At 60.5% G+C, this 23,613-nt stretch overlaps 1 protein-coding gene across 9 annotated transcripts in view; it reads right to left on the minus strand.

Annotated features, from left to right (window-relative positions):
• The window catches only part of Shank2 (SH3 and multiple ankyrin repeat domains 2), a 355,852-nt gene that overhangs the window by 11,225 nt on the left and 321,014 nt on the right, over positions 1-23,613 (minus strand). For 3 of the 9 annotated variants that reach the window (XM_077108956.1, XM_077108953.1, XM_077108951.1), the window contains 4 exons: positions 12,276-12,411; positions 11,322-11,402; positions 3,725-3,855; positions 2,116-2,227 (listed from right to left, as the gene is read on the minus strand). In XM_077108956.1, the coding sequence (XP_076965071.1) occupies positions 2,116-2,227; positions 3,725-3,855; positions 11,322-11,402; positions 12,276-12,411 (460 nt within the window). Of the gene's footprint in view, positions 1-1,377; positions 1,399-2,115; positions 2,228-3,724; positions 3,856-9,869; positions 9,891-11,321; positions 11,403-12,275; positions 12,412-23,613 lie in introns of all 9 variants that reach the window. The other 6 variants (XM_077108954.1, XM_077108959.1, XM_077108952.1 and 3 more) reach the window with 3 other exon arrangements.

Below are 23,613 nucleotides of genomic sequence, written 5' to 3' on the forward strand. Positions count from 1 at the left end.
CAGCCCACTGCGGGTCTCAGGTCATGCAGCCGCGCTCGCCACCCGGCACGGCACACGGTACAGGCCACAACGCCAAAGCTCGCTGTGCAACCCACTCTGGGCCACAAAAAGAAAGAAAAGTGGGCCCTGGGCGCAGGGGGCACGTGCAGGAGCCCTTCTCCAGGTACACTGTGGGGCCCGTGAGGCCAGGGCCGGGCCCAGAGACGGGCGTGTGCAGCTTTTTAGGCCACGCCTGGGTCACCAACCCCTCCTAGCTGTGTGTGTGTGCACACTCTCAGATGGGGTGGGCTGGCCACGCCAGCCGGACCCTCCTCTGTCTCTGCCCCTTTCAGGTGTGGCCTGGCCCTGGGGTCTACAGCTGTCACCCACCTTCTGGAGGCCAGGGGCCCGAGGGTAGTAGGTGCCACTGTGTCTGCCCACTGGTGTGGGTGGGCAGTGCTGAAGATGCTGCTGCTGGTCAGGTGGCATGTGAGCCCTGTGGTTGCTGCCCATGTGTGTGGCAGACCTCTACCAGCAGCAGAGATGTGTCCCTGGTGGTCTCACTGTGCTGACAGGGGTTGTGGCATCACTGTGATGGCCTCTTGGGAGATGTAGGAGCCGCACAGAGGGCTGGGCACAGCGAGCCCCTGGGTCCCCAGCAGGACGGCTGTGAGTGGGCTGGTCAGAGGTAGGGCCATTTTGGCTCTGGAACTGCCATGAGGGAGGGAGCCCTCCTCAAACCAAAGACTCCAGCCCACATGGCCACAGGCTCCTGAGCAGGCACTAGGCAGGGGCCCAGGGCGCTGCTGGGGCTCAGCCCAGAGGCTCTGCACTGGCCTGTCTAGGACTCTCTACAGCCCGGGTGGAGGGCGGAGGCAGGTTCTCACGTTCAACCGGGGCCCAGGTGCGTTGGCCAGGCACAAGCTCAAAGCCACGTTCTGAGACAACTATCCAAAGTCGTGGGCGCTGAAAGCGAGTGGGTGGTGACTATGGCCCTGGGGACACCACGGTGTACCTGGAGCATGCTCTGCATGGTGACTAGGGTGACTACAGACTGGAGCACAGCACAAGGCACGAGCACAGGAACAGAAGCCACACACACAGCAGACCCAGGGACCACAGCTGCGCGTCGGGCATGCAGGGCTCCAGGGCAGCAAAGTAGACTACTCGGAATTTAGAAAAGTTCCCAGGACAAGTCATTGATTCCAGTGGAAACTTGATATGGGTGTTCCAAACAGCACCCACTCCCCGTGGGAAGGCGGTGGCCTGCAAGGTTGGTGCTGACCGCCTCCAGTGGGGCCGTGGCTACATGCCGACGCTGGCAGGTGTGTTCCCAGGAGGGCGATTTTGGAAGCACCTTATATAAAGGGCAGATTCCAAGCTGGAGGCACCACCTACCTGATAGAAAGATTCTGCTGTCTGACAGGGAGGAAAGCAGTCGTTATCAACCAGTAAGGGTCAGAGACACCACGGGAGTGGGCAGTGCCGCAGGAGGGCAGGCTCAGGAGCAGCCGCCACCCCCTTGTCACTGCTCGCCGCCTCCTCTTCACACTACAGCCCCAGAACTCCAGAACCAGAGCTGGGTCCCCGGGGCAGCCGGACGTTGGGGTGGATGCTTTCACCCTGTGTATGTGGCAGGCCCTCCGTGTCCAGCAGTGGCCTTGGCTTCTAGCAGTTTACAGGGTAAGGACAGGGCTGCATTCTCTCCCAAAGGGACTGCGTCCAGGGTCAGGCCTCCCTGCCTGTCAGGGATGGCCCCAGCGGGGGGAGCTGCTCTCCAGGACAGCGTGCGGTCCTTGCCATTGGAGAGCTGACCAGCCTCCCGGAGGAACATGTCCCAGGAGCTTGTTCCACAAACAAGGACACAGGGTCCACTTGCCCTTCCCACGGGCCCCGCCTTCCCTCCTGGCTCGTGGCCCCTTCACCCCGCTGTTACAAGTAGCCGTCAGACCAGAGACCGAAGCCACACTGCCTGTCTGCAGGGGCGGGAGGGCTTCCTGCTCTGCGCTGTTCAGTGGCTGCCTGGTGGGGGACCTGGGCACCCCCCCGGGGCAGGCCTGGGGGAGCAGCTAGACAGCCTGGCCCGGGGCCAGACCTCCCAAGGGCCCCTTCTTTGGGTTAGGTAGTGCTTCTTACCTATGGATTTCTGCCTTCGCATCGTACCTCGGGGGAGGCCCAGAAACGGGCCTTTCGGGCTCCCGGGAACTGTGGGTGTCATCACAGCGATCCCCTGGCGCTCGTACACAGACTGCAAACCAGAAAGCTGGGTGAGACACGTCCTGGCTGGTCTCGGCCAGAGGGCAGCAAGGAGGTCCCTGTACCGCCACAGGCCCAGGTGGTTCCGGAGCAAGGCAGATCTCCAGGGTGCTGCAGGGCTGCGTGGAGTCCGGGCAGCCCCTCTGCCTCTCCGACAGCTCCAACAGTGTGGGATGTAGGCACGTGCTGCTCTAGGGACACCCTGCACCAGAGCAGCTGGACAAGGCTCTGTGGAATGGAGCCAGGTCAGGTGTCCTGTGAGAATGAGCACAGTGGCAGTGGGGTGTGACGTGGGCTGTACCCTGTGGCCTTGGCCACATCCTCAAGCAGGGCCTCTGTAGTCCTCCTCTGCACAGTGGGCTAATGCTGGCCCCACAGCATGTGTGAAGGGGACCAGGCATGGGCGCTGTCTGGCAAGCAGGACGGCCCTGCAGCAGCCTACCCACCTGTGGCCAGGGGCTGGCCCCGCCTCGCCCCCACCCGCACGCCTGCTCTAGGAGGAGCCCAGAGCTCCCCTCCTCCACCTCGAGGCTGTGTTCCAGTGTGGCCTCCACCAGCCCCTCCACAGGTCTTCCCAGGGCTGCTGTGCCAGGCTGAGCTTGCTGCCCTACCCGAGGAGCGGGAGGCCAGATGTGCACACCCCCAGGGCACCCGAGGACGGCCTTGCTCCATCCGTCTCGCTCTGTAGCCCTCCCTGAGGTTGGGGAAGGGAGGCCAGGGCCTGCTGTCCCACAGGGCAGGGGTTGAGGGGTGTGGGGGACAGGGTGGGATGTGTAGGCCCGGCAGGGACACAGTGTGGCCCTGCAGCTCGGGAGGTGAGACTGGGGCTGAGCACTCTGGTCCCCGCCGTCCTTGGCAGCGTTTGTTCCAGGGCTCAGGTAGAGCTCAGTCCCAGGCTTGGGGAGTTTGGGGTGTCGTCATGGTGATCAGCTGAATCACGAGAACACTAAGCCACACAGTTGTAAAGGGCAGTGCTCAGAGCGGGCCAGGCAGGGGACACTGAAGCCAGTGAGCCGCGGCCCCGGCCCCGCCCCGGCGGCACTGCCTTTGCCTGGCGTGGCAGGTATTGAGAAGCTCTGCCCTTGCGGCCTGGCCGCTGCTCCCTGAGCCAGCAGGGAGTGCTTCCGACCCGCGGCGGGGCCGAGGCGAGTCTCAGGTTCGGCCCTGTGCTGAGAGTGTGTCATCCATCCTCAGTGTCCACCAGAGGATGGACCTCTGTGCAGTGGTGGCCAGAGGCTTCTTCCACCTCAGAGTGGCTGTGTCTGAGGAGCACTCCTGAGGGCCTCTCTGGCCACAGCTCAGTGGTCCTCAGCTGGCACATGGGGGATGCCCTGGAGGCTGGGGGCCGAGTGCCGGTGTTGAGGCCCCTGTGACAGGGCAGGGCAGGGGCATGGTCTGCACGCCTGGGAGGTCCTCTGCACCTGCTCTGACCCCTGCTTCTGTGTGCCTCTAGACTGCCATCCCTCGTCCTGGGGACACAGTCACTCACGTTCATGTCTGAGGCTGCTGGGAAGCACCTGCTGGTGGGCCGCTGTTTGATGGTGGCCACTCTGGTCTCCATGGCCATGCTCTCAGCCGTGCGGGAGGGCTTGGGGGCCGGGACCGTCTCCTCTGGTTTATCTGCAACACAAGGTGAGGTTGGAGGGGCCAAGCACAGGCAGGAGGGCAGGGCTGGGTGGGGAGGAGGCGGGGTGCAGCAGCGAGGGGACTCGGCCATGCATCTCTCCCTGCCCCGTGCACCCCCCTCGGCGCCCACATGGCCTCCCCAGGGGTGCACGTGGACAGGTGGTGAAGTAGACCATAGCACCTCAGGCTCTGGGTTTCCTGAGGAGGCTGTATCCTCACTACTGGGATCTGTTTTGGGCCGTGTTAACTGACTGCTAGAATTTCAAAGACACTCTGAAATGTGGTTCTTTTTGGCAACTAAATGCATTTTTCAAGACAAGGGCCCTGTACCCAAGGCTGGGACTTCGACAGTGTGTTCAGGAAGTTGGTGGGACACCCAGGAGTCCCCACTGTGCTACTTTCTGCATAGGAAGTTCCCACTCATTCTTTCCACAGTAGAACATTCTTGTTTCTTCTTGAAACTGACCCGCCACCAAGTCCCTGGAGCTGCACTGCCACCCAGTCACCCGGTACGAGAGCATGGCCTTCTGAAGGGCAGACCAGGTCCCATGAGCAGGTGAAGAGGGAAGGGGTCGTGGGGGCATCAGCAATGCACAGAGCAGCCACCGTGAGACCCTGACACCGTGGAAGAGGGTTGATTCCAGTCAAGGCACAAGATTCCAGGGTTCAAGGGGGCCGGCTGCAGGCCCAATCCTGCCCTTGATCTCAGAGCAGTTCCACACGTATAAAGAGTTATCCAGAGAAGAGGAAGGGAAAGAAGTGGAAGAATGGTGACAGGGACGGAAGGTGAGGCAGGGACGGCCTGGCTTGCCGAGGAGGTGTCTGCAAGCCCCGTCTGCACCCCACCCCAGCTCTCTCGCCAGCAGGAAGTGGAGTGGGTCCCAAGGTGCCAGGGAGTGTGGAGGCCCTGATTGTCCTCCTGCCCCTCCTGATGAGGCGGCCACTCCCAGTTTCTCCTGCTCTGCAGGCTCCCCTCCCCAGGAGCAGGCACGTCCCCTGGTGTATGGTGAGCACCTGCCCCTCAGGGGCTGGGCAGGACGGGGGGATGCCCAACTCTCGTTCCTAATGCAGTGGGGTACCTGGGTTGCAATCAGCTGTGTCCTCACCCTGAGTTCTGCACCCTCCCCTGCACTGGGCCCTCGTCCCCCGCTCCTGGGCCCAGACCCTCCTGCCAGTGTCTGTCCCCTGACACTGCAGGTTCTCTTGTCCCTCATGCAGGCTCAGGTGGGGCCCGGGTGGCCTGCTTTGGAGAGCCAGCTAGGATGCATGGGGCCCGTTGGTCTGTGCCTGCAGGCTCGGCCTCTTGGCTGCTTGGCTTGGCCTTGGATGAGGGTGGCTGCTGGTTGCCCCAGAGTATCTTTCTCCAAGGAAGGGGACTGAGGTCTGTCCAGCCCTGGGGCACTTTGTGCCACCACTGCAGTGAGTGGGACAACCAGAGTTGCTCTGAGAACCAGCAGTTCTTGACAGTGCTAGCCCTGGCTCCTTTTCTGCCGCCCACCAAGGGTGTGGCCTGGGGGACACAGCAGCCCTGGGACTGTGCTGTCAAGTTCCAGGAGAAGGACTTCAGCCCAGGGGAATGTGGGGCACTTCAGGTGTAGGCTCCAGTGCTCCCGCATAGCCCCGCTGCCTGATTGTGCACAAGGGTGCCCTGCTGGCTGCTGGCTACCTTGCTTGGGCCACGATCTGGCAGGCTGACATGGGGGAGGTCCAGGGAGCACTGGCCTGGCCTTTGGGCCCCGATGAACTCAGTGGCTGTCAGTTACAGTGGGGCTCTGAGCACATCAGAGAGGCTGGACCTAAGGTGCAGAGGGCTGTGGCCCTTGCTGAAGGCCCTGGTGGGGACTCTGCAAGAAAAGGCTGGTGGCCGGGTCTGATGTGCTGGGGACCGTGTCTGGGCACCCTGGGGGTGGAGGACTCAGGAGGAGCAGCTCTCTGTGGCTGAGAAGCCCTGTCCTGGCTGGCCCCTTCCAGAAGCCAAGGTTTGCTTCCTGGGTACTGATGGGGTGGGCCTGCTCCCACCCACGTGCTCTGGGCTTGTTGCCCTGAACCTCAGAGTGCCCCTGGAGTGTTCTGTGCTCAGAAGGAGTGGGCAGCAGGTCTTGTTCCAAGGCCACAGGGCCAGCGCAAGAGCCCCAGGCTTTCTGCAAATGGTGGGTACACCAGGGTTAGCCAGAGGTGTGTTGTCCTCACCAACAGTGCAGGCCCCGAGGGGAGAGGCCTTCCTCCCAGTTCTCCCAGGGGAGAGATTACCCCATTTTACAGGAAAACCACCTGAGGGTCTGAGACACTTAGGTCACACAGGTAGGGATTGGGAGACCAGGTACACGTGAGCTCAGGCGAGGGTCACCAGTCCTGCCAACCATCTGGACAGGTCGTCTAGCTTTGGGGTCCACGGCAGCAGGACACACACTTGGGGATTGCTAGGGCTGCTGCCAGGTCGCCTGCCTTGTCTGGCTGGCTAGGGAGCAGGGGGGTGGGCATTGGTGGGCACCATCTTCACCAGTCACACCCAGAGAGCTGGTGTGCTCCTGCCACAGGAGGAGTGTCTCTTGAAGCTGTGGCCACCGTGACCTTTGCCCTTCCCACCTCCACCTGAGACCCACAGAACCATGAGGGCAAGATGGTTTGTTAGGGTTAGGGGTAGGGTAAGGGCTAGGGATAGAGCTAGTGTTATGGTGAGAGTTAGTGTGGGGCTAATTTCTTTGATACTGGGCAGGATTCACCTTTTACCTAACTATGCTCACTAAGTTTGTGGTATCTGAAGGTAGTGCTGTTTGTGGGGTTGAGCTGGAAGAGGGGGCTCCCCCTTTGTCTCTTGGATTGCGGGCCCAGGGGAGCTGGTGACCTGGCCACTCAGCCCCACCCTTCACAACTTGTTTACGGGACACAAAGGTAGATTACAGCTTGCTCCTCTCATTGGGCCCTGAGGGTCAGGCCTGATTCACAGAGCCCAGGTCATCTGTTCAGAGCCTGGATGGGGAGGTTAGTGGGCTGGCCCCCTGCAGTGCTAGAGTGAAGTGCTTAGTGGCTGGGAACAGTTCTCACTGGGCTCTGAAACGCAGCCCAGCGAGGGAGACTGTTCTGACCCTCCAGGCAAGCTGACGCCCTCCTTACAAGACAGACGCCTTGGGCAGGGGTCGAAAATTCAGCCCTGGGCAGCGCGGGCTCTGGGCAGGCTTTTCAGACTTTCTGGGTATTTCTCAGTGATGCAGCCCCCACCTGCCCACCTGTCCCCCAGCCTGTGAGTACCTGGGCCTCAGGTGGACAGAGCGGGTGCAGAAAGACTGTGCCCAGATGTGGGCACATGCTGCTCTCCTTGTGCCTAGTGAGCCAGACAAGGCTGGCTTTGCAGGAGGATATCCCCAAGCCCCTGGAGTAGGGACCCTAATGGCCTTGGCAGACAGGGAAGCCTGGTGCCACAGGGGGCTGTTTGGCTACAAGAACCTGCTGGGGAGCCCCCTCAGGGCAACTCATCTTGTCCTGTGGCCATGCAATGTGGTACTGCAGCCAGGCTCCAGGTCCAGGCCCATTCGGAGCGGGCGCCCATGTCCCCTTGTTCCTCAGGATGCTCTTGGGGAGGACAAGACCAGGTGTTCTGGAAACGTCTGAGTTCTACAGGTGCATTAGCCCCTCCAGCAATGGGGTACACCACTGTTTCCTGGGGCCTGGGATGGCCTGGGCGGCGTCTGTCCAGGACCACTGTTCCCCGCTGTGTGGCACTGGGCATAGGTTTTGCTCACCCGTACAGGGCAGGGTGTGTGCCCATCTCAAGAGTGGGCAGCACTGCACAGGCTTCCTCCGGGACCCTGCTCCAGATACCCAGGGAAGCTGCCCCATGTGCTGCCGTGGGGCCGCCTCCGGCTTCCTCTCCCCAGAGCTGGGAGAGGGGCAGGAGGTGTGACCTGGGCCACTCCTTCCCAGGCAGGCTGTGGTGCAGCCTGAGGTGTTGGGAACATGGGAAGTTGCCATCCATCCTGCAAGTCCGCCCCACCCCAGCCCGCTCTGCCTTCTAGCCTCTGCCTCTGCCAGGGCCGCCCTGGGCTGCTGTGTGTCCACTAGGGCCAGCCATGGTGGCCTTGTTGTCTGGAGCTTGTGCCAGTGTCTGGGCCTAGGGCAGGTGCCTGGAAGAACTGGGGGTCACACAGCAGGGCATGCGAGAGGTCATGGGATTGAGGGTGCGTCGCTGTCCCATGAGTCTCCTGGGGCTGCTGAGTCAGGACCGGGAGCCGGGCAGCTCAAGGGGACAGGAGTTTATCAGCTCAGTTCTGGAGGCAAGACGTCCACAGCAGAGGTGTGGGGCAGGGCCATGGTCCCCTTGCTGTTGCGAGGTGTCCTCCTGGCCCCCAGCTCCCGGTGGCTGCTGCAAGCCCTGGGATTCCCTGGTGTGTGCTTTCTTCTCACCAGGACAGGGCTGAGGATTTGGGCCCTCCTGACCCGGCACAGCGGTATCTTGGCTCCACCAGAAAGACCTTATTTCCAAGGAAGGTCCCATTTGTAGAGACTCTGATTTTGGGGACACACTCTCGAGCCCAGTTAGAAGGCCAGGGTCCTGCTCAAGGCCCACAGCCTTCCTGGTGTAGGACCTGCTCCCTGCTGGGCTGGGCAGGCCTCCCTGAGGGGCTGGAGGGCACTGTGCCCTCGGCAGGTGAGGCAAGGCTCCCAGGGCATGCTGGGAGCTGGGGCTGAGCTGTGCTCCGTGACTGTGGGAGCAGGGGCGTCCCTCAGCCCCCTGACTGGGCCACACCCCACCTCCTGTGCTCTCTGGGGTGGGGCACTTCAGCCAGGTACCTGCTGCCTGAGGGGGAGGCAGGCTTCTCTCCCAGGACCCCTGCCTGTCCTCTGGGTGGCTCTGCCCGGCTGCGCCTTTGTCCGTGTGAGGTGCCCTTAAGGGGAGGCCACAGGTGCCCACGGAGGCTTGGCCTCTGCAGGTCCCAAGGCTTCTCCTGAATGGTGGTCCTCCCTTGGCCAGCTCTGTTGTGGGCCAGGCCCCGGCAGCCCAGGGTGCTGTGCCTGCCATCAGGGGAAGCAGGGCTGTGCCTTAGATGGAGGCGAGGTCAGAGAGCCAAGACCCCATGACAGCAAGATGCCTGGACCCTCAAGGGCCTTGATGCAGGGGTGACCCTGGGCCCATGGCAGTGAAGTAGGGGCTGCTGCAGGAGAGGCTGGTGCTCTGCACCTGAGGAGGCCACCACAGCCTGCTCCTGGTGCCCATCCTGCCCTGGTGCTGGTCTTGCTGGAACCCAACACTGCGCCCCACTTCAGGATCTACAGGCTACCTCTGGTGGGGCCTGAGGCTCATGCCTGGAGCCCTGCTAGGTCCCCTCCCAGCCTGGGGCAAAGGTGTTCTGAATGCTAGGGCCTACAGCCTGTTTGGCTCCCTGCCAGCTCTGTGTGGGGGGAGGTGGCCAGCAGGGTACCTCCCTAGAAGGGGATGCTCTGGAGGAGGGCTGGGTTCTGCTCCTGGGGTGCACACTGGCCTTGTCCTAGCTGCTCACCGCCACTGCAGCTGCCTGTCTGCCTGTCCTCCTGGCCCATGACAGCCTTTCTGAAAGACCCCACAGTCAGTCCCCTTCCCATCACACAAAGGAGATGAGTGTTGACAGGGACAGTCTTTGCCCACTGTGAAGGAGGGCTAGGGCCAGGGCTCCTGCCTGCATCCCCTGACCAGTCAGTGTGGCCAGGCCCTGGCAAGGCTCTCAGAGGGAGTGTGGAGTCACCAGCCAGGGCAGGCATGGCTGTGACCACCCAAGGGACGGAGCTCCAGGTCATGTGATGTGGATAAGCTCAGGGAGGAAATACAGAGCACGCTGGGGTGGCCACAGACAGGAGGGACCGGGGGACGGAACAGACCCAAGCAGGACGTGGTCCAGGCTGGGGCCTTGGGTGGCCCCGACACAGAGGAAAGACAGGGGCTCACGGCACACTCTAGACGCACAGGTGGTCACAGAGGGGTTCTCTTCGGGGGTGTGATGGCGGGAGGACTGGAGACAGACAAGCACTTCCCTTACCCTTCTTCTTCCGCACTGAGGCTTGCAAACAGAAAGGGAGGCTGTGAGCTACTGAGCCACGCAGCCCAGGAAGCCCCGCCCAGCTCAGGGTGGTCTGGGGCCCAGCAGCAGAGCCGGCGGGCGGGGGGGGGGGTCCTCTCCCACAGCCCTCAGAGCTGGCTCTGTCCTCCCTGGGAACCCACCCCCTGCTGCTGCAGGGAAGGCACCTTCCGCCTCCTCCCGCACCCTGCACACAGCCCCGTGGTGGACTGGGGAGCAGGCCTGCCTGCAGAGGGCACCTGGGGCCAGCGCAGGTCTTGCTCCAACACCAACAGCAGCCCCCTTTAAAGACCAATCGCCTGCTGTCCAGGAGGGAGCCCCACATGACCCCTTGGAAGAGGGCCTGGCCCCGTGGCTCCTTTCAGAGCAGATCAGGGTCACATGTATGCCCGTGGCTCCTGCCGCGCACCCGCAGGAATGCATGGGCTGTTCTGAAGGGACCAAGAGGTCAAGGTGGGGCCAGAGGAGAGGAGGGCTGTGGTTTCTGGGTGGGTCGCACCCTGCAGCAGGGCTGCCTCTTCCAAGAGCCTGAGCCTCCTCCGAGCCTCAGATTCTAGCCCCAGCCTCCACACCTGGACCCAGGAGGACAGCAGCCGAGCGCCCCAGCCTGTGGGTGGTGTCCGCCAGGGAAGGTCGGGGAAGGGCGCCTGTGCCTGTTTTATGCTTTGGGTAGGGGGCCTGGAGGTGTCCGGTGGAAGGCTGGCATCGGTCACAGGCACTGTCCAGGCAAGATGTCAAGGAGGGGTGCTCGCTTTTGCCCCAGGTCTGTCGTCTGCCCATGAGACCTGCCCTGGCCGCCACCTTCCTGCTGCCACTGCTGCCTCCCTTTCTCTGGCTCTGAGCCACCCTCTTTCCAGAGGTGTCCCTGGGCTCCCTGGTAACTCTGTGAGGTATTGTGCAGTGTCTGGGCAGCCCATGTGGCCACCTCTGTTTACAGGTCATCGTGGCTTGTGTGGCTAATTGCCACCTTTCCCAATCTACCAGATGGGGACAAGTGGCCAGAGCATCTGCTTCCTGGAGACTTTCCAAGGTGCTGCCCCTAAGCCTGGTGAGCAGTGCCATCTGTGCAGGTCCCCGTGGGCTGCAGCCTTGGTCTGGGCCCTTCCTGCCTGTGCAGGGGCTCCATGGGGTGCCCTAGAAGCAGGGTGCTGCTGTGGACGTGCTGCTATGGGGGCCCTGCGGCCATTTACCGTTGTCCACCAGTGAAAGGCCCCAGAATCCCAGACAGAACGTGTTAGAGAACAGAAAAGGTCACCACATCCTGCAGGGCTCCCGAGGAGCTGCCAGGGGCGCAGCTGCCAGGGCATGCAGGGCAGGAAGGGCGCGTCACCCAAGGGGAAGCAAGCCAGCAGAGGGCCATGCAGGGGCGGGCGTGCGGGGCAGCAGAGCTGGGCGGGGCGGGGCGGCTCTTACCCAGCTCTTCCAGCTCTGCGGTCATGGACTTGGAGCGCAGGGTGAGGGCTGTGGTCGGCGCTCGCTTTGGAGGTGGGGGAGCTGGATGGGCAGATGGAGACAGGTGTGAGCACCCCAGGCCCTGCTGCCCCTCCCCCGACCTCTCCATTCCTTGCTCCTGGACATGGCACTGTCCAGGGGCCAGGCCCTGGGCCTGCAATTCTGTGGGGAAGGCTGATAGGTGGGCAGGCCAGGTAGGTGTCACTGAGGCCCAGGATGAGTCATGTGGCAGGGCCCTGCGGTCCTAGGGACTCTGGGCCACGATGGTTAGGACCTCACAGGTGTTTTGGGTGGGCCGGGAGGTACTGTGGGCCAGGAGGGGAGGACAGGGGTGTAACCTCTGCAGAAAGGGAGGCACAGCCCTGTCCCCCAGGGTCTGCGAGAGACTCATAGCACAGTCAGGATGGCTGCAGCAACCGTAGGCCCTCAGCCACCAGCTGCCAGGCTGGGCACAGGCCCCACACCCACCCTGTCCCAGTGGGGACGCAGGTCCCTTGCTCCAGCTGACGGGGCTTTGGGAGGAGCTGGCTCTGCCCTCCCGGTGCACAGCTGGAGCTCTTCCCCTCCCCCTGCTGGATGGCCTCCCACTGTCCCAGCCCCTCCTCCAGTTCTGGGCATTCTGTCCCCGGCCCAGCCTTCCTGCTTCACAGGACTTGGTGTCCCATGTCCCATGCAGCTGTCCCTGGGAGAGCTGGCTAGGAGGATGGCTGTGGCTTCCCCCTCCTTCCCACCAGTGGCCTGCGCTTGATCTCCCTCTGCAGGTTCCACTCCACTCTAGGAGGTGACCCTGGGTCAATGTCATGGCTGGGGGTGGGGGGCAACTTTCAGCCCCCCAGGTCTGGAGGTGCTTAGCTGAAGGGAAGGCCAGTCCACCTGAAGCGGGCGTCCCTTCCAGGGCCCCTGCAGGGGATGTACCTTGTTTCCTGGCAGTGTCCTCAGGGTCCAGACTCCTGGTCACCGTGACGACCTTAAGGACAAGGTGATTCCCTCCCTGGCGGATCATGTTCACCACCTGCCTGTGGCCGACCTTGACGACATTCTCGTTGTTGACCTGGAGGAAGACAGGGAGCTGGCCTGAGTGGCGGGAGCCAAGGCAGCAGGTGCCGGGTGGGGACAGCGGGGAGCCCTGTCTTCTGGAAGCCAGAGTGCTTTGGGGGAAACTGGGACAAATGCCCGTGGGGTCACCTGGCTGTGGCCCAGGGCCCTCTGCAGCTTCCAGGGACAGCTGGTTCTGGGGTGCCCGGTGCTCGCTCCTGTGGCTTAGGGCAGTTCTCATGGCCTGCAGGTCCCTGCAGAACCCAACAGGCGTGTCCAGGGCGGGCTGCCCACCCTCTCAGCAAAGGGACCTGTGGCACTTAATCGCTTCTCACGCTGAGCCTGACATGGCCCCTCCTCCCTCCTCTTTCCCTATCCGGAAGCCTCAGGTGGCACAAAGTGGGGATCAACAAGGTGCCAGGAGTGGAGGGGCTGCCCTGGCCCGGGGAGGAGAGGCAGTACCCCTGTGTGCTCTCCTGGATGACACAAGACCAACAAGGGTGGATGGGGCAGGTGTCTGGTGCCTGCCGTGCACACGGCCCAGCGGCAGTTGTCCAGTGTTGTGGGATACACACCTGCTTGCCCCTGCCACCACACTGCACCTGGACAACAGGCTCCGCACCTGTCATCCCTGCACTCTGCCCTGTGCCCACCTCACGCTATCTCCAGCTAGAAGCAGGAGGGTCAGACCTGCAGGATCAAGTTCAAGACCATTTACGTGCAGAAGTACTGACACCTGTCCCTTGGTGACCGCCAGCCACCACTGGACTTGCTAAGAGTTACAAGGAACCCAGCTAATGCAGGAGGAGAGAAGCTGGAGTGGGCGATGGAGAGCTGGCTGAGGGCAGGCGCAGCAGCCACCTCGGGCACCTCCTGCTCCTGGAGTTCCTTCCACTCAGCCCGTCCACAGGGACTCCCGCCTGGGAGTCTTGCTCATTCACTCATCTACCCAGTACTTTAGTCGTGAATGACCACTGAGAGCCGGGAGGTCAAGGCTAACCCAGCTGGCCATGTCCCTGCACACAGAGCTTCTGTTCTCATGGGGAGTCGAGAGCCAGATGGGAGGAAGGAACACTGGGTGCCACCTGAACAGCTGTGCAGAGGAGAGGTTCCGAGGACCATTCTGCCATCTCTAGCCATCCCGCAGCCCCCATGCCACCCACTGACCCTCATGGCCCCAAGCTGATTCCCTAGAACTCTGGTTCCCCGGAGTTTCTCTCCAAGGGTCTGTGGCGGGACATTGCCCTGGTGTGACCTTGGCTGTTGAGGAAGCAGACACTTACTCCTGGGTCTGGGAGGTTAGTGGGCTGGGAACCCTTTCCTCTGAAGGTCAGAGACAGATGCCACCCTCAGGGGAGGACAAAGGGACGAGTTGCTAACAGTGGCCTCTCCTGCAGCTCAGGGACTCGCACCTGTGCTGAAGGCCTATGCAGATGGACGGTGACGGGACCTCGGGGCCCCAAAGGTCACCCGCCTCCCACGGCTGGCACGCCTGTGTCCTGGGAGGTGTGCATGGGGCACCATATCAGGAGGACATGGAGGCCACACGCCACGCCCAGCCAACACCCGAGGGCGTCTGCCAGGCTGCTCTCCCATGAAGCAGCTCAGGGACAGCAGGTCCCAGGCATCTGCTCCTTGCTAGGGCCTCGGGCAGGACAACAGCCTCTGTCACACAGTGGTGGCCCTGCAGAGCCTCCAGCCTCCCGTCATTTAGCAGGGGCATGAGCGTGGCCACCTCAGGGCCCTGTAGGCACCCTCCACGCCAGGAGGGGCGCTGGACTCTGGCCACCCGGCCACCACTGAGCCAGGGTCCTGCTGTCCTTCTCTTGGTGCCAGCTGCTTTTGGAGGCTCCACAGAGGTCTCATTCTCTGGAGGTTCTGCCCATGGAGCCCAGGGGGGCACCAGGAATGCTCTGCCACTCAGCCCCAGCCCCAGCCCCAGCCTTTTCTCTTTTTTTATGTTGAGACAGGGTCTTGCTGAGATGCTGAGGCTGGCCTTGAACTGGTGACCCTCCTGCTCCTGAGGAGCTGCGAGTAGGAGAGCATGGCAGCCCCAGCCACTTTCAGAATGTTGGAAGGGGACAAAAGAAACTCTGCAGGTAACTGGTCTCAACCAGACCAGGGGACATTTGTGAAGTTGATTTCAATTTGAGACATGCAGGTGACGGAGCTGACCCAGTGCTGACCATCCAGAGCCAGGATCACACGGAACCTCGCCCTGTGCCCACAGCCTGTCCCTCTGTGGGAGCAGGAACACATGTGAGGGGCCTGCCGTTGGCCTCTCTGCATGTGGCACAGAGGCAGGGGCCACATGTCACCACCCCACAAGTTCCTCTGAACCCCACACACCAGATGGACACAGAGGTGAGGTCTGGGGACCCTGGGGGGAGCCCCTCACCTCAGCCCAAACTGTGTTGGCAAAAGGCGGTGCAGTGGCCCCTCAGGCGCCTGCAGGCAGCCCCGGCATGAAGCCCGCAGCCCTGGTGACAGACAGTTGCCTTAGACAATGCACGGGGCCAGGACTCCCATCTCCTGAGCCAGCCGAGAGCTGCTGGCCTGTCCATCCAGCAAGGCCTAGTGGGGACACCTCAATGTCCATTTGCTCCACACCCTCCAGGTGTGGCTTAGGCTTTGCCACATGGCACAGAGCACACAGTGGGCCACCAAGCTGTCCCCAGGGCAGGAAGGCCCCGATGGAGAAATGGCTGCCCACAGCCTGTGCCCTGCCCTGACTTGGGCAGGGAGCACACCTGTCTGCCAGGGACCCTGCAGGGCACAAGGCCTGCCCAGAGTGGGCGGTTCCCACACCTTCCCTGTCTATCCCAGGAGAGCAGGGGGTCTGTCCTAGCCTGCTGCCCGTGTGGAACCTGGGTCACCTTTCCTGCTGCCCTGAGGCCCGGGCTCAAGCCTGCCTGCTCCTTGTCCTACCCGCTTTCTGCCCGTCCTGCTCTGAGGCCTTTGGGCACTGGTCACCCCCACTCCACCCAGATTGGAGAGGCCCTTACGGAGATGTGTGCCCACAATGAGGCCTGGCCGCGTCCAGGTGCCCGTCTCCCTCCACCTGTGCAGGGATGTCTTGCTGGGGGTGAGCCATGGCACAGTGGTCCCCAAGGCTGGATTCCCTCCTCAGGGAAAGCGAGCCCCTTTCCCAGACAAAGGGACGGGCTTCTCAAGCTGCAGGGACACAAGGGTGGCAGCACCCCGCAGCAGTGCTCTGACCTCGGTCTCTCTTCGTCCTCTCCCCTCCACCAGGTCTGGAGAGCAGATAAGCTTGGCTTATCCTCCCCAGAGGAGAGGCACCCTCGGTCAGAGCCGGGCGCAGGGCTGCTTTGCCCTGGCGTGGGTGGGCTCTGGGGCACCTGCCCAAGGCACGTGAGGCCACTGCGGCTGGGCATGGGGCGCTCGCCTCGCACGTGGGAGGCATGGGGTCGAGCCTCGGCACACGGGAGATTGATAGAGGTATTGCGTTCATCTGCGACCAAAGATGTGTTAAAAAGAAAGACGAGCAGGACGAAGGCACGCAGTCCCCGCAGTCCCCGCCACCTGGGCCTCGCTGGTGGGAAATGCCGCAGGACCCGTGGAGGGAGTCCCTCTCCACCACAGCGAGCACAGAGGGCCACCAGCTGGGTCCCATGCCTCCAGCCTGTGGACAGGCCAAAGCCAGCTGAGCCGGCCGTGGGTCTTCAGAGCCAGCCCATCCTTAAGGCAGAGGCCACGGGGTGCTCATGTGCTGACAGAGACCTGGAGTAGGGAGGCCTGCTGGTGCCTCACCTGCCCGCTTGGCATCCTGAACTCACGGGTTTGATGCCCCTCAAAATCCTGGACCTGCAATTCTGGCATGCTGCCACCGGGGGGAGTTGCTGCACCCACACCAGGCTCCGGGAAGCCCTGAGGCTCCTGGAGTTCCCGCCTTGGAGAAAAGAGAGCCTCACAAGTCCCAGGCCCAGTTAAAAGCAAGAGAGAGCAACGTGCCTGTCCACGCGCTACCCTCATACAGACAGGGAGTGAATCCCACAGCCACGTCCAGGGAGGTGGCAGGACCCCAAGCCACAGGCATTCAGCCAGTCAGGGATCAAGACGGAGCGCACACGCCTTCCTCATCAGTAATGCTCCCACGTGACGCTGTTCAGAATATCAAAGCTGTGCACACTCCTTCCAGGCCAAGAGACTAACACTGCTTCAGATTGGTTATGGCAGAGGCCCTCTCCTCGGCCAATTCTGTGTCTCCCCCTGTCTTGAAGTGCCTGTCTGTTGTTGCTATGATATTTACGTTTTAGCTATTATCTGCTGGCACATTGCTTTGGAAAATGATGACTTAGCTTGGGATTGCTCAACAGTGTCATTACTGTATTTTGGACCTGTTCTTTGTTGTGGGTGTGCACTGTAGGATGTTTAGCAATGTCCCTGAATTCTATCCACTAGACGCCAACGGCTACCCCTGCACCTGAGATTTCACTGTCATGGCACAGACTACAGAGCACACCGTGGGGACCCCTGTCACACTAACTCCAGGATAGGAAGCCCCACCCCATGGACAGATGTCGGAGCCAATGGCCTCTACCCTGCTTGAGAACAGCACCAGGCATCCCAGGGGAGGTCAGAGGCACCCCCAGCTGAGAGCCGCCTGCCTGGCTCCCTCCCTTTGTCCCCCACCGTTCCCAGCACACCACTCTCCAGATACACCAGAATTTTAAGTAGACCAACGCTCAGGATCTGCTTCATGACTGTGCAATATCTATTCATAGTTAAGCCATATAGTTAACTGTGATTACTTTGTTTTTTTCCTGTACATTTTTCCCCTGGAGCAAAATGATTTTTTTTTTATTGATTTAATTTTCTATGTACTTAACAGTGATTCAAATCCAAACACTTCCTTAATTATGTAAATCTCTTCAACATGTTCAAACCCATTTGGTGTTTCAAGTCTGTCTGCTTGAAGAAGTCTCTCTTGAGGACTGCTTTGCTCTTCATGGCCAGAATCCACCTTTCTGCCTCTTGTCCTCTTACTGACATCCTGGGGATTTCTTTCATGCTTCTTGTGCGGGATATATTGAACCCCAAACTCCACATTGCACTTGTTTATTTGTTTTACAGCCTCCTCTTTTGTGTGGATGCCCTTCAGTAACTTCCTTAGGAAGAAATCTGGAAGTCTTACTTCTGGACACACTGCCTGTTTGAAAGTGGCTTTATTTTCATATTTAATTGGTAGTTTGGCTGGGTATATTATGAGGTTGGAGGATAGGTAAAGTCAGCTCCTAAGATGAATTATGTAGGTGACACTTATAAAGTCTAGACAAAACACAACCCCCAACCTAAACCCTCAAGGAAAGCAATCATCTAAAGGCTTTGGAGGCCAAAAAGAGGTAGGTGGATTTTATGTGGAGTTGAAACCTGTAAGTTCGGGGCCAGTGCGGTGGGAGAGACGGCAGCTCCGACCGAGCAGTGCAGTGTTATAGTGTGGAAAATCAGGGCAGAGCCCAGGGCGGCCACAGCTGCCAAAGCCAGGGGAGACTCCCCGCAGAGGGGGCAGAAATGTGGCCCCATGTTCTGTGTGTACCCCTAGGTCTCCAGGGAGTGTCAACTGTGTGGGCACAGGCTGACCCAGACATCAGCCACTGCAGTGAGGCCACGCACCTGTGTGGAAGCTGAGCTGCCCCTGCAGGCCACACAGGGGCTCAGTCACAGCAAAAACATGGACGTTCATCAGCAGAACCCAGAGTGGCCGCGGCCCAGCATTCACAGTATTCAGATACAATTCAAACTTAATAAACTCAGAGATGCCCCCGAAGTCACAATTATCAGATGAGGACTTTAGAAACAGCCATTACGACAATACTAAATTACGTAAAGGAGAATATACTTATAATGAATACAAGATAGGGAATTTTGAGAAATAAAATGGAGAGAACTAGCTGAAAGCATTAAAAGTAAGAAGTACCTGAAATTTTAAAAATGCTCTGGATGGGCTTAAAAGCAGAATAGATATGACAGAGTTAGGAGCCAGTGATCCACCAACAGAACTTGTCCACTCTGAAGACGAGAGGAGAACCGGTTTTTAAAAGAGTGAACAGATTCTTATGACTTAGGGGGCGATATCAAAGGGTAACATAGGGGTAGAGTCCTAGAAGGGGGGAAGTTAGAGTTGTAGAGGAGAAAATGAATCAGAAAAAAATATTTTGGGCAAAAACTTCCCAGGCAGGCGAGGAACATTAATTTATAGATTCAAAACAGTGAATCCCAACCAGGAAAGAACCCCAGAGGGCCACGTTTTGCTAAGAGCCCAGGCAAGGGGGAGACCCTCAAGCAGCCAGAGAAGAGGGCCCAGCTTGCGGGACGGCGCCCCGAGTGCTTGCAGACTTCACATCTGAAACTCTGCAGGCCAGAGGACGGTGGGAAGGAAAGAACTTTCTGTACCTGGTGGAAATATTTTAAAAGAACGAAGGCAAAGCTAAGACCTTTATAGGGAAATAAAAAACAAAGCTATTTGTTGCCAACAGATTTGACCAGAGAGCAGGCAGAGGAGGGTCTGTGGGGCGAGGTCATGGGGGCCGTCATCGGAGCTGGTGAACTGTTAGAGTCTGTAAACAAGTCTGGATGGCGCCTGGCAAAATGCCAGAGGGAGTGGTTTGTGAAGTAACAAAAGCGAGCCATTAAGTGTGGAGATTCCTTATTGGTTGACTGCTGTATCTATTTTATGCTAATTAGATAAGCTGTGTAAAATGTTTAAATACCCCTCCTGTCCTACAATAAACGGCTTCCATTCCTGCTGCATCAACGTACACAAGTCATTCGTCACCCCCTGGATATTCTGCTGCAGCCGGATTGCGGCAGTGAACCCGAGGACAGAGGAGCCTGTTTTCCCTCTAAGTTCAAAAGAGACGTGAGGGACGCAGATCAGCAGCATGGTCTTGGGGGAGTCGCGGGCGGGCAGAGGCACAGCGGGCGTACCACGTGTCCAGGTGCGGATCCTTTGTGAAGTCCACTCAGACGGAGAAGCTAAGGCTGTGACCATAGGCCAGCACCAGGAGGTGTGGAGGACACGCGAGAGCCCGTGGGTAGGTCACTTGGTTGCCTGGGACAGCAACCAAGGCGGCAGGGGAAGCAGAGAGAAGCAGGCAGTCTGGAAACTGACCCGTAAGTGTGGTTGGACAGCATGGGTTAGATCAGGTGTCAGTGGGTAAGAGTCCACGGGGTGGATCGGAAAGACCGAGGGTGCCGTCTCCGCACTTCCCAAAGCCCCGGGGGGCTGAAAGGGTACAAAGGGAGACGGGCCTGGTGGGCGGATGTCAGCTCCGACCCTGTCCCTTCCACCATTAGAGCAGCACTTGGGCGCGCTCGTCTGAATTTAAATACAAGGTCACTCTACAGCCCAGAGATCCCTTGGCATGTCCCCAAGAGTGCCGATGGCACGTGTCCCTGTGAAAGCCTGCCCAGAGTTCACAAGGGCCACAGAGTGCAGTGAGGGGCCGGGACAGCTGCTGGGGTCCAGGGTGTTCCTTTTGGGTGACATTGACATATACCTGGTGGTTAGAGTGTCCGATGGCCACACCACAGATCATCAGCGACCCCCCCACTGGGCTGCCCATTCTAGGAGACCGACGCTCTGGCGAGAGCAGCCACCTGGCTGGAGTTGCCCAAACCGAGCCTTTGGAAGGAGGAGCACCAGAAGAGCAGACTGACGTTTCATGATGGCAAGAGGAAACTCAGAAGGGGACGTGACCGTCACATGATGTCCACACCTAGCAGAGCCTGGGCCGAAGGGAGCCAACCGCAAAGAAGGGAAGAGGAGGGCGGGACCCGGGGCCGGGCACATCTAGCAGGCGCTCGCGCTCTTCGGGACACCGGAGGCTGTGCTCACTGCCAGGACTGCCCAAGGGCCTGAAGGCGGTCACCTTGGTCCTGTGCCTGGGACTCCAGGCTCCAGCGTGGGATCTGCTGACTCGTAAGAGCCCACGCTGCGGGTCTCTGGAGCTCCCCCAAGCCTGGTGTGGCCGTCACCCAGAGAACCTGTCCCTCAGCTCCAAGAGGGTCCCCAGTTGCTCCTCCAGCGCCCCGCCTCCTGCTCTCCCTGAGGCTCCTCGCGGTCACCCCAGGCCTTCCGGGGCCGCCCTTTGTTTTCGAAGGCGCCCCTCCATTTCCCCCCTTTCCTTCTCTCTGAGAGATCTCAACGATTTCTCCTTCAGTTGCCTCTCAGAGGTCTCACACCTGCTGTGACGTCCTTAACTCCCAGGCTCGGGTGGTCCTCTGACATCCTGCAGGAGAGCGCACGCTCATGCACAGGTCGCAGCGCCTTCCTTGACCTCAGCCCTTGGGCTTGGTGGCACCCAGCCCTCCCCTTGTCCTCGCCGTGTTCCTGTGCACCAGCCCTTTCCTGTTAACTCACCGGGTGTCCACATCCCCCCGTCTCTAAAAGCCTGACTTCCACGGCGGCTGTATTTCTCAGTGAAACTGAGAAACTGATGGGCTCAAAGATCCCAAGTGAGAAACATGATGGGAAGGAGGAGAAAGTCCCCAGCTGAGGCCACAAGGCGACAGTCATCAAGGCCAGGTACTGGCAGAGGACCACTGGACCAACGGGACGCAACAGAGGACCATAAGGAGGCCACGTGGAAACGGCCACCTGCCCTGGGACACAGCAGCGCCGCTCTGTGGGTAGGGACAGCCTTCGACACACGTAGCAGGAAGAGCTGGGCCCCCCGCCGACTGTGGACCTAGACACAGACCCGAAGCCTCTCCTAGAATCAGCAGATGAGTGGAGTCCCAGTGAACCGTGGGACTGTAAACCTGACGACCACGCAGCAGCAGGTCTGCGCGACTCCGACTGTCCAGACATCCGGACACAGCGCAGGCACACAACCCGCAAAGGACGTGGACAGGCTGGACTATGTCCATGAGCAGCTTCCGCTCGGAGAATAAACACAGCCACAGTGGTGGCCACCTGTGACGCCTGCATTTTGGGAGACCAAGGCAGGAGGATCACAAGTCCAAAGCCACTGGTCCCCAGGGCCTCCCCCTGCCCCAGTGGAACATGGCCTGGGGTCTCACTGTGGAACCCAAAGCAGCTCAGCACTATTTGGGGGTTGTTTTTGGGTCCAGACACTGAACCCAGGGGCTCCACCACTGAGCCACGTTCCCAGCCCTTTTTATTTTTTATTTTGAGACAGGGTCTTGCCAAATTGCTGAGGCTGGCCTTAAACCTGGATCCTCCTGCCTTAGCCTCCCGCCCGGGACTGCAGGCGTGACCTGTGTCGGCGACGCAGCATGATCTTTGTTAGAAGGCAGGCTCATGAACGCAAACACAGCTCCTCTGTCATCCTGAGAAGAGCTCTTGGCCCTTCACACCAGGCCTGTCACATTGTGTCCTGAGTTCACAGCTGGTCATTTGAGTGGCGGCTGGTGGAGACCCCATTTGCCTCTGGCCAGCATGCCTTCCTCCTCCTCTGGGCTCCCTTCCACCGCCTCCTGCTGCTCCTTAGTTGAGGACATGCAGTCACCGCCTCCCTGGGTCCTCCGGGCTCACCTCAGCCATGGTGGGGGCGTGGCCCCACGCAGGTGTGACGCTCCCGCGTGCCGTGTGCAGCCACATGGGGAGCCCCGAGGTCTGGCTGGGTCTCTGTGGTGGTCTGACTTGTGAGTGGCCCCGGTGCCGCCAGCCAGACGCCTGGCCAGTGTGGGCCGTTGGGTCCTGGGACCCCTCCTCTCTGGGGCTGCCACGTGCGGGAGCCTGGTTCTCTCCTCCTCCACCCTCGGTTGGAACACTTTTTTTTTAAGTACTTTGTTAGTTGTCATGGACACCATCTCTTTATTTGTGTTTTTATGTGGTGCTGAGGATCGGACCCAGGGCCTCGCACGTGCAAGTCAAGCGCTGCCACTCCGCCCCAGCCCAGCCCCAGCCCAGTCGGAACCGATTTTGAAGAGAAACTGACCTCTAGAACTGCCCGGCCGCCCCGCGGGGACAGTGTGTGGGAAGGCAGAGGGAGGCCTGCTTCCTCCACTCACGGGTTTTCGGGTTAGGGAGCGGGTCCCTTCAGAGCAACCAGTTCTTTAAGATGCACCCAGTCTGTGAGCGGGTTTGGAAAGCACACCTGTTAAGTCCCAGAGCTCGCCCAGTGTCCTTTGTGTATGAACAGGCCACGCTGTGAGCCCTGGGGAGATGCAGTCCACTCCGCCCACTGCTGGCCTCCTGTGCGCGACTGTGGTGCGGCGGTCGTTAATGACCCAAACGCCGCGTCACTCCCTGGAGAGGCTCATGTCCACCCGACCCCAGGTCCGGGGCACTACTCAGCACTTGGTGTCAGATCTCTTCAGGGTCCTCTTGGCTGGGTGGACACTTGGTCTTTGGTTCTGGTGACCCCGATGGTCAGGTCTTTTGTAGACTACTTCCAGCGGGGACTGCGTTTCCTCTTGGTTAGGCAGGGCGCGGGCCTGGTGGGGGACAGGGGTGAAGCCCCTTCTCATCACCATCGGGTGCCCGCTATCACCTGACTCTGGTGGTGGGCGGTGGCCTTGGTCACTGGGCCCTGGGGTCTGTTGGCCGGGCCCCTCCACTCTGACTGCTCTCCTGCGCTCTGTGGAGGGAGTCGCTGTGTGCAGCCCACCCTCGGGCACCTGTGAGCAGCTTGGCCCCTGCGTCGCGGTGGAGCTCCAGGCCACCAGAGGCCGTCCTTGGTCTTGGCCAGCGGTGCCTGGGACTAGGAGTGCTGTGGGTCTGGGTCTTCCCAGACAGGGCCATGTTCTCCATGTGGGGGAGCCCCAGGGAGGAGCCGCCTCATGTTGCACGTGGGCCTGCACACGGCCTGCCAGTGAGTGCTCACCACGCCCCACGGTATGGGGGTCCAGCTGTGATACCATGTTGTGATGGCCAGACCAGACCTGACTGTGAGGTGACACTCTAAAAATGTCACGGCAAGAGGCCAATGTCTGGGCCCAGTGTGGTGGCACCCGCCTGTAATCCAGTGGTCGGGAGGCTGAGGCAGGAGGATCTCAAGTTTAAACCCAGCCTCAGCAACTTAGGGAGGCCCTAAGCAACTCAGCGAGACCCCGTCTGTAAGTAAAATCCAGGAAAGGGCTGGGATGGGGCTCAGGCCCAGGGCCTGGGTTCAATCCCTGGTTACAAAAATAATAATAATAAAAGCAGCAGCAGCGGCGGCGGCAGCAGGCCTGGGGGCCTGCACGGCACTTGGTATCAGATCTCAGCGGCTCCGGGAGCAGCCAGCCA

Source organism: Callospermophilus lateralis, chromosome 2, assembly GCF_048772815.1.
Source record: "Callospermophilus lateralis isolate mCalLat2 chromosome 2, mCalLat2.hap1, whole genome shotgun sequence".
In the NCBI taxonomy this organism is placed as follows: domain Eukaryota; kingdom Metazoa; phylum Chordata; class Mammalia; order Rodentia; family Sciuridae; genus Callospermophilus; species Callospermophilus lateralis.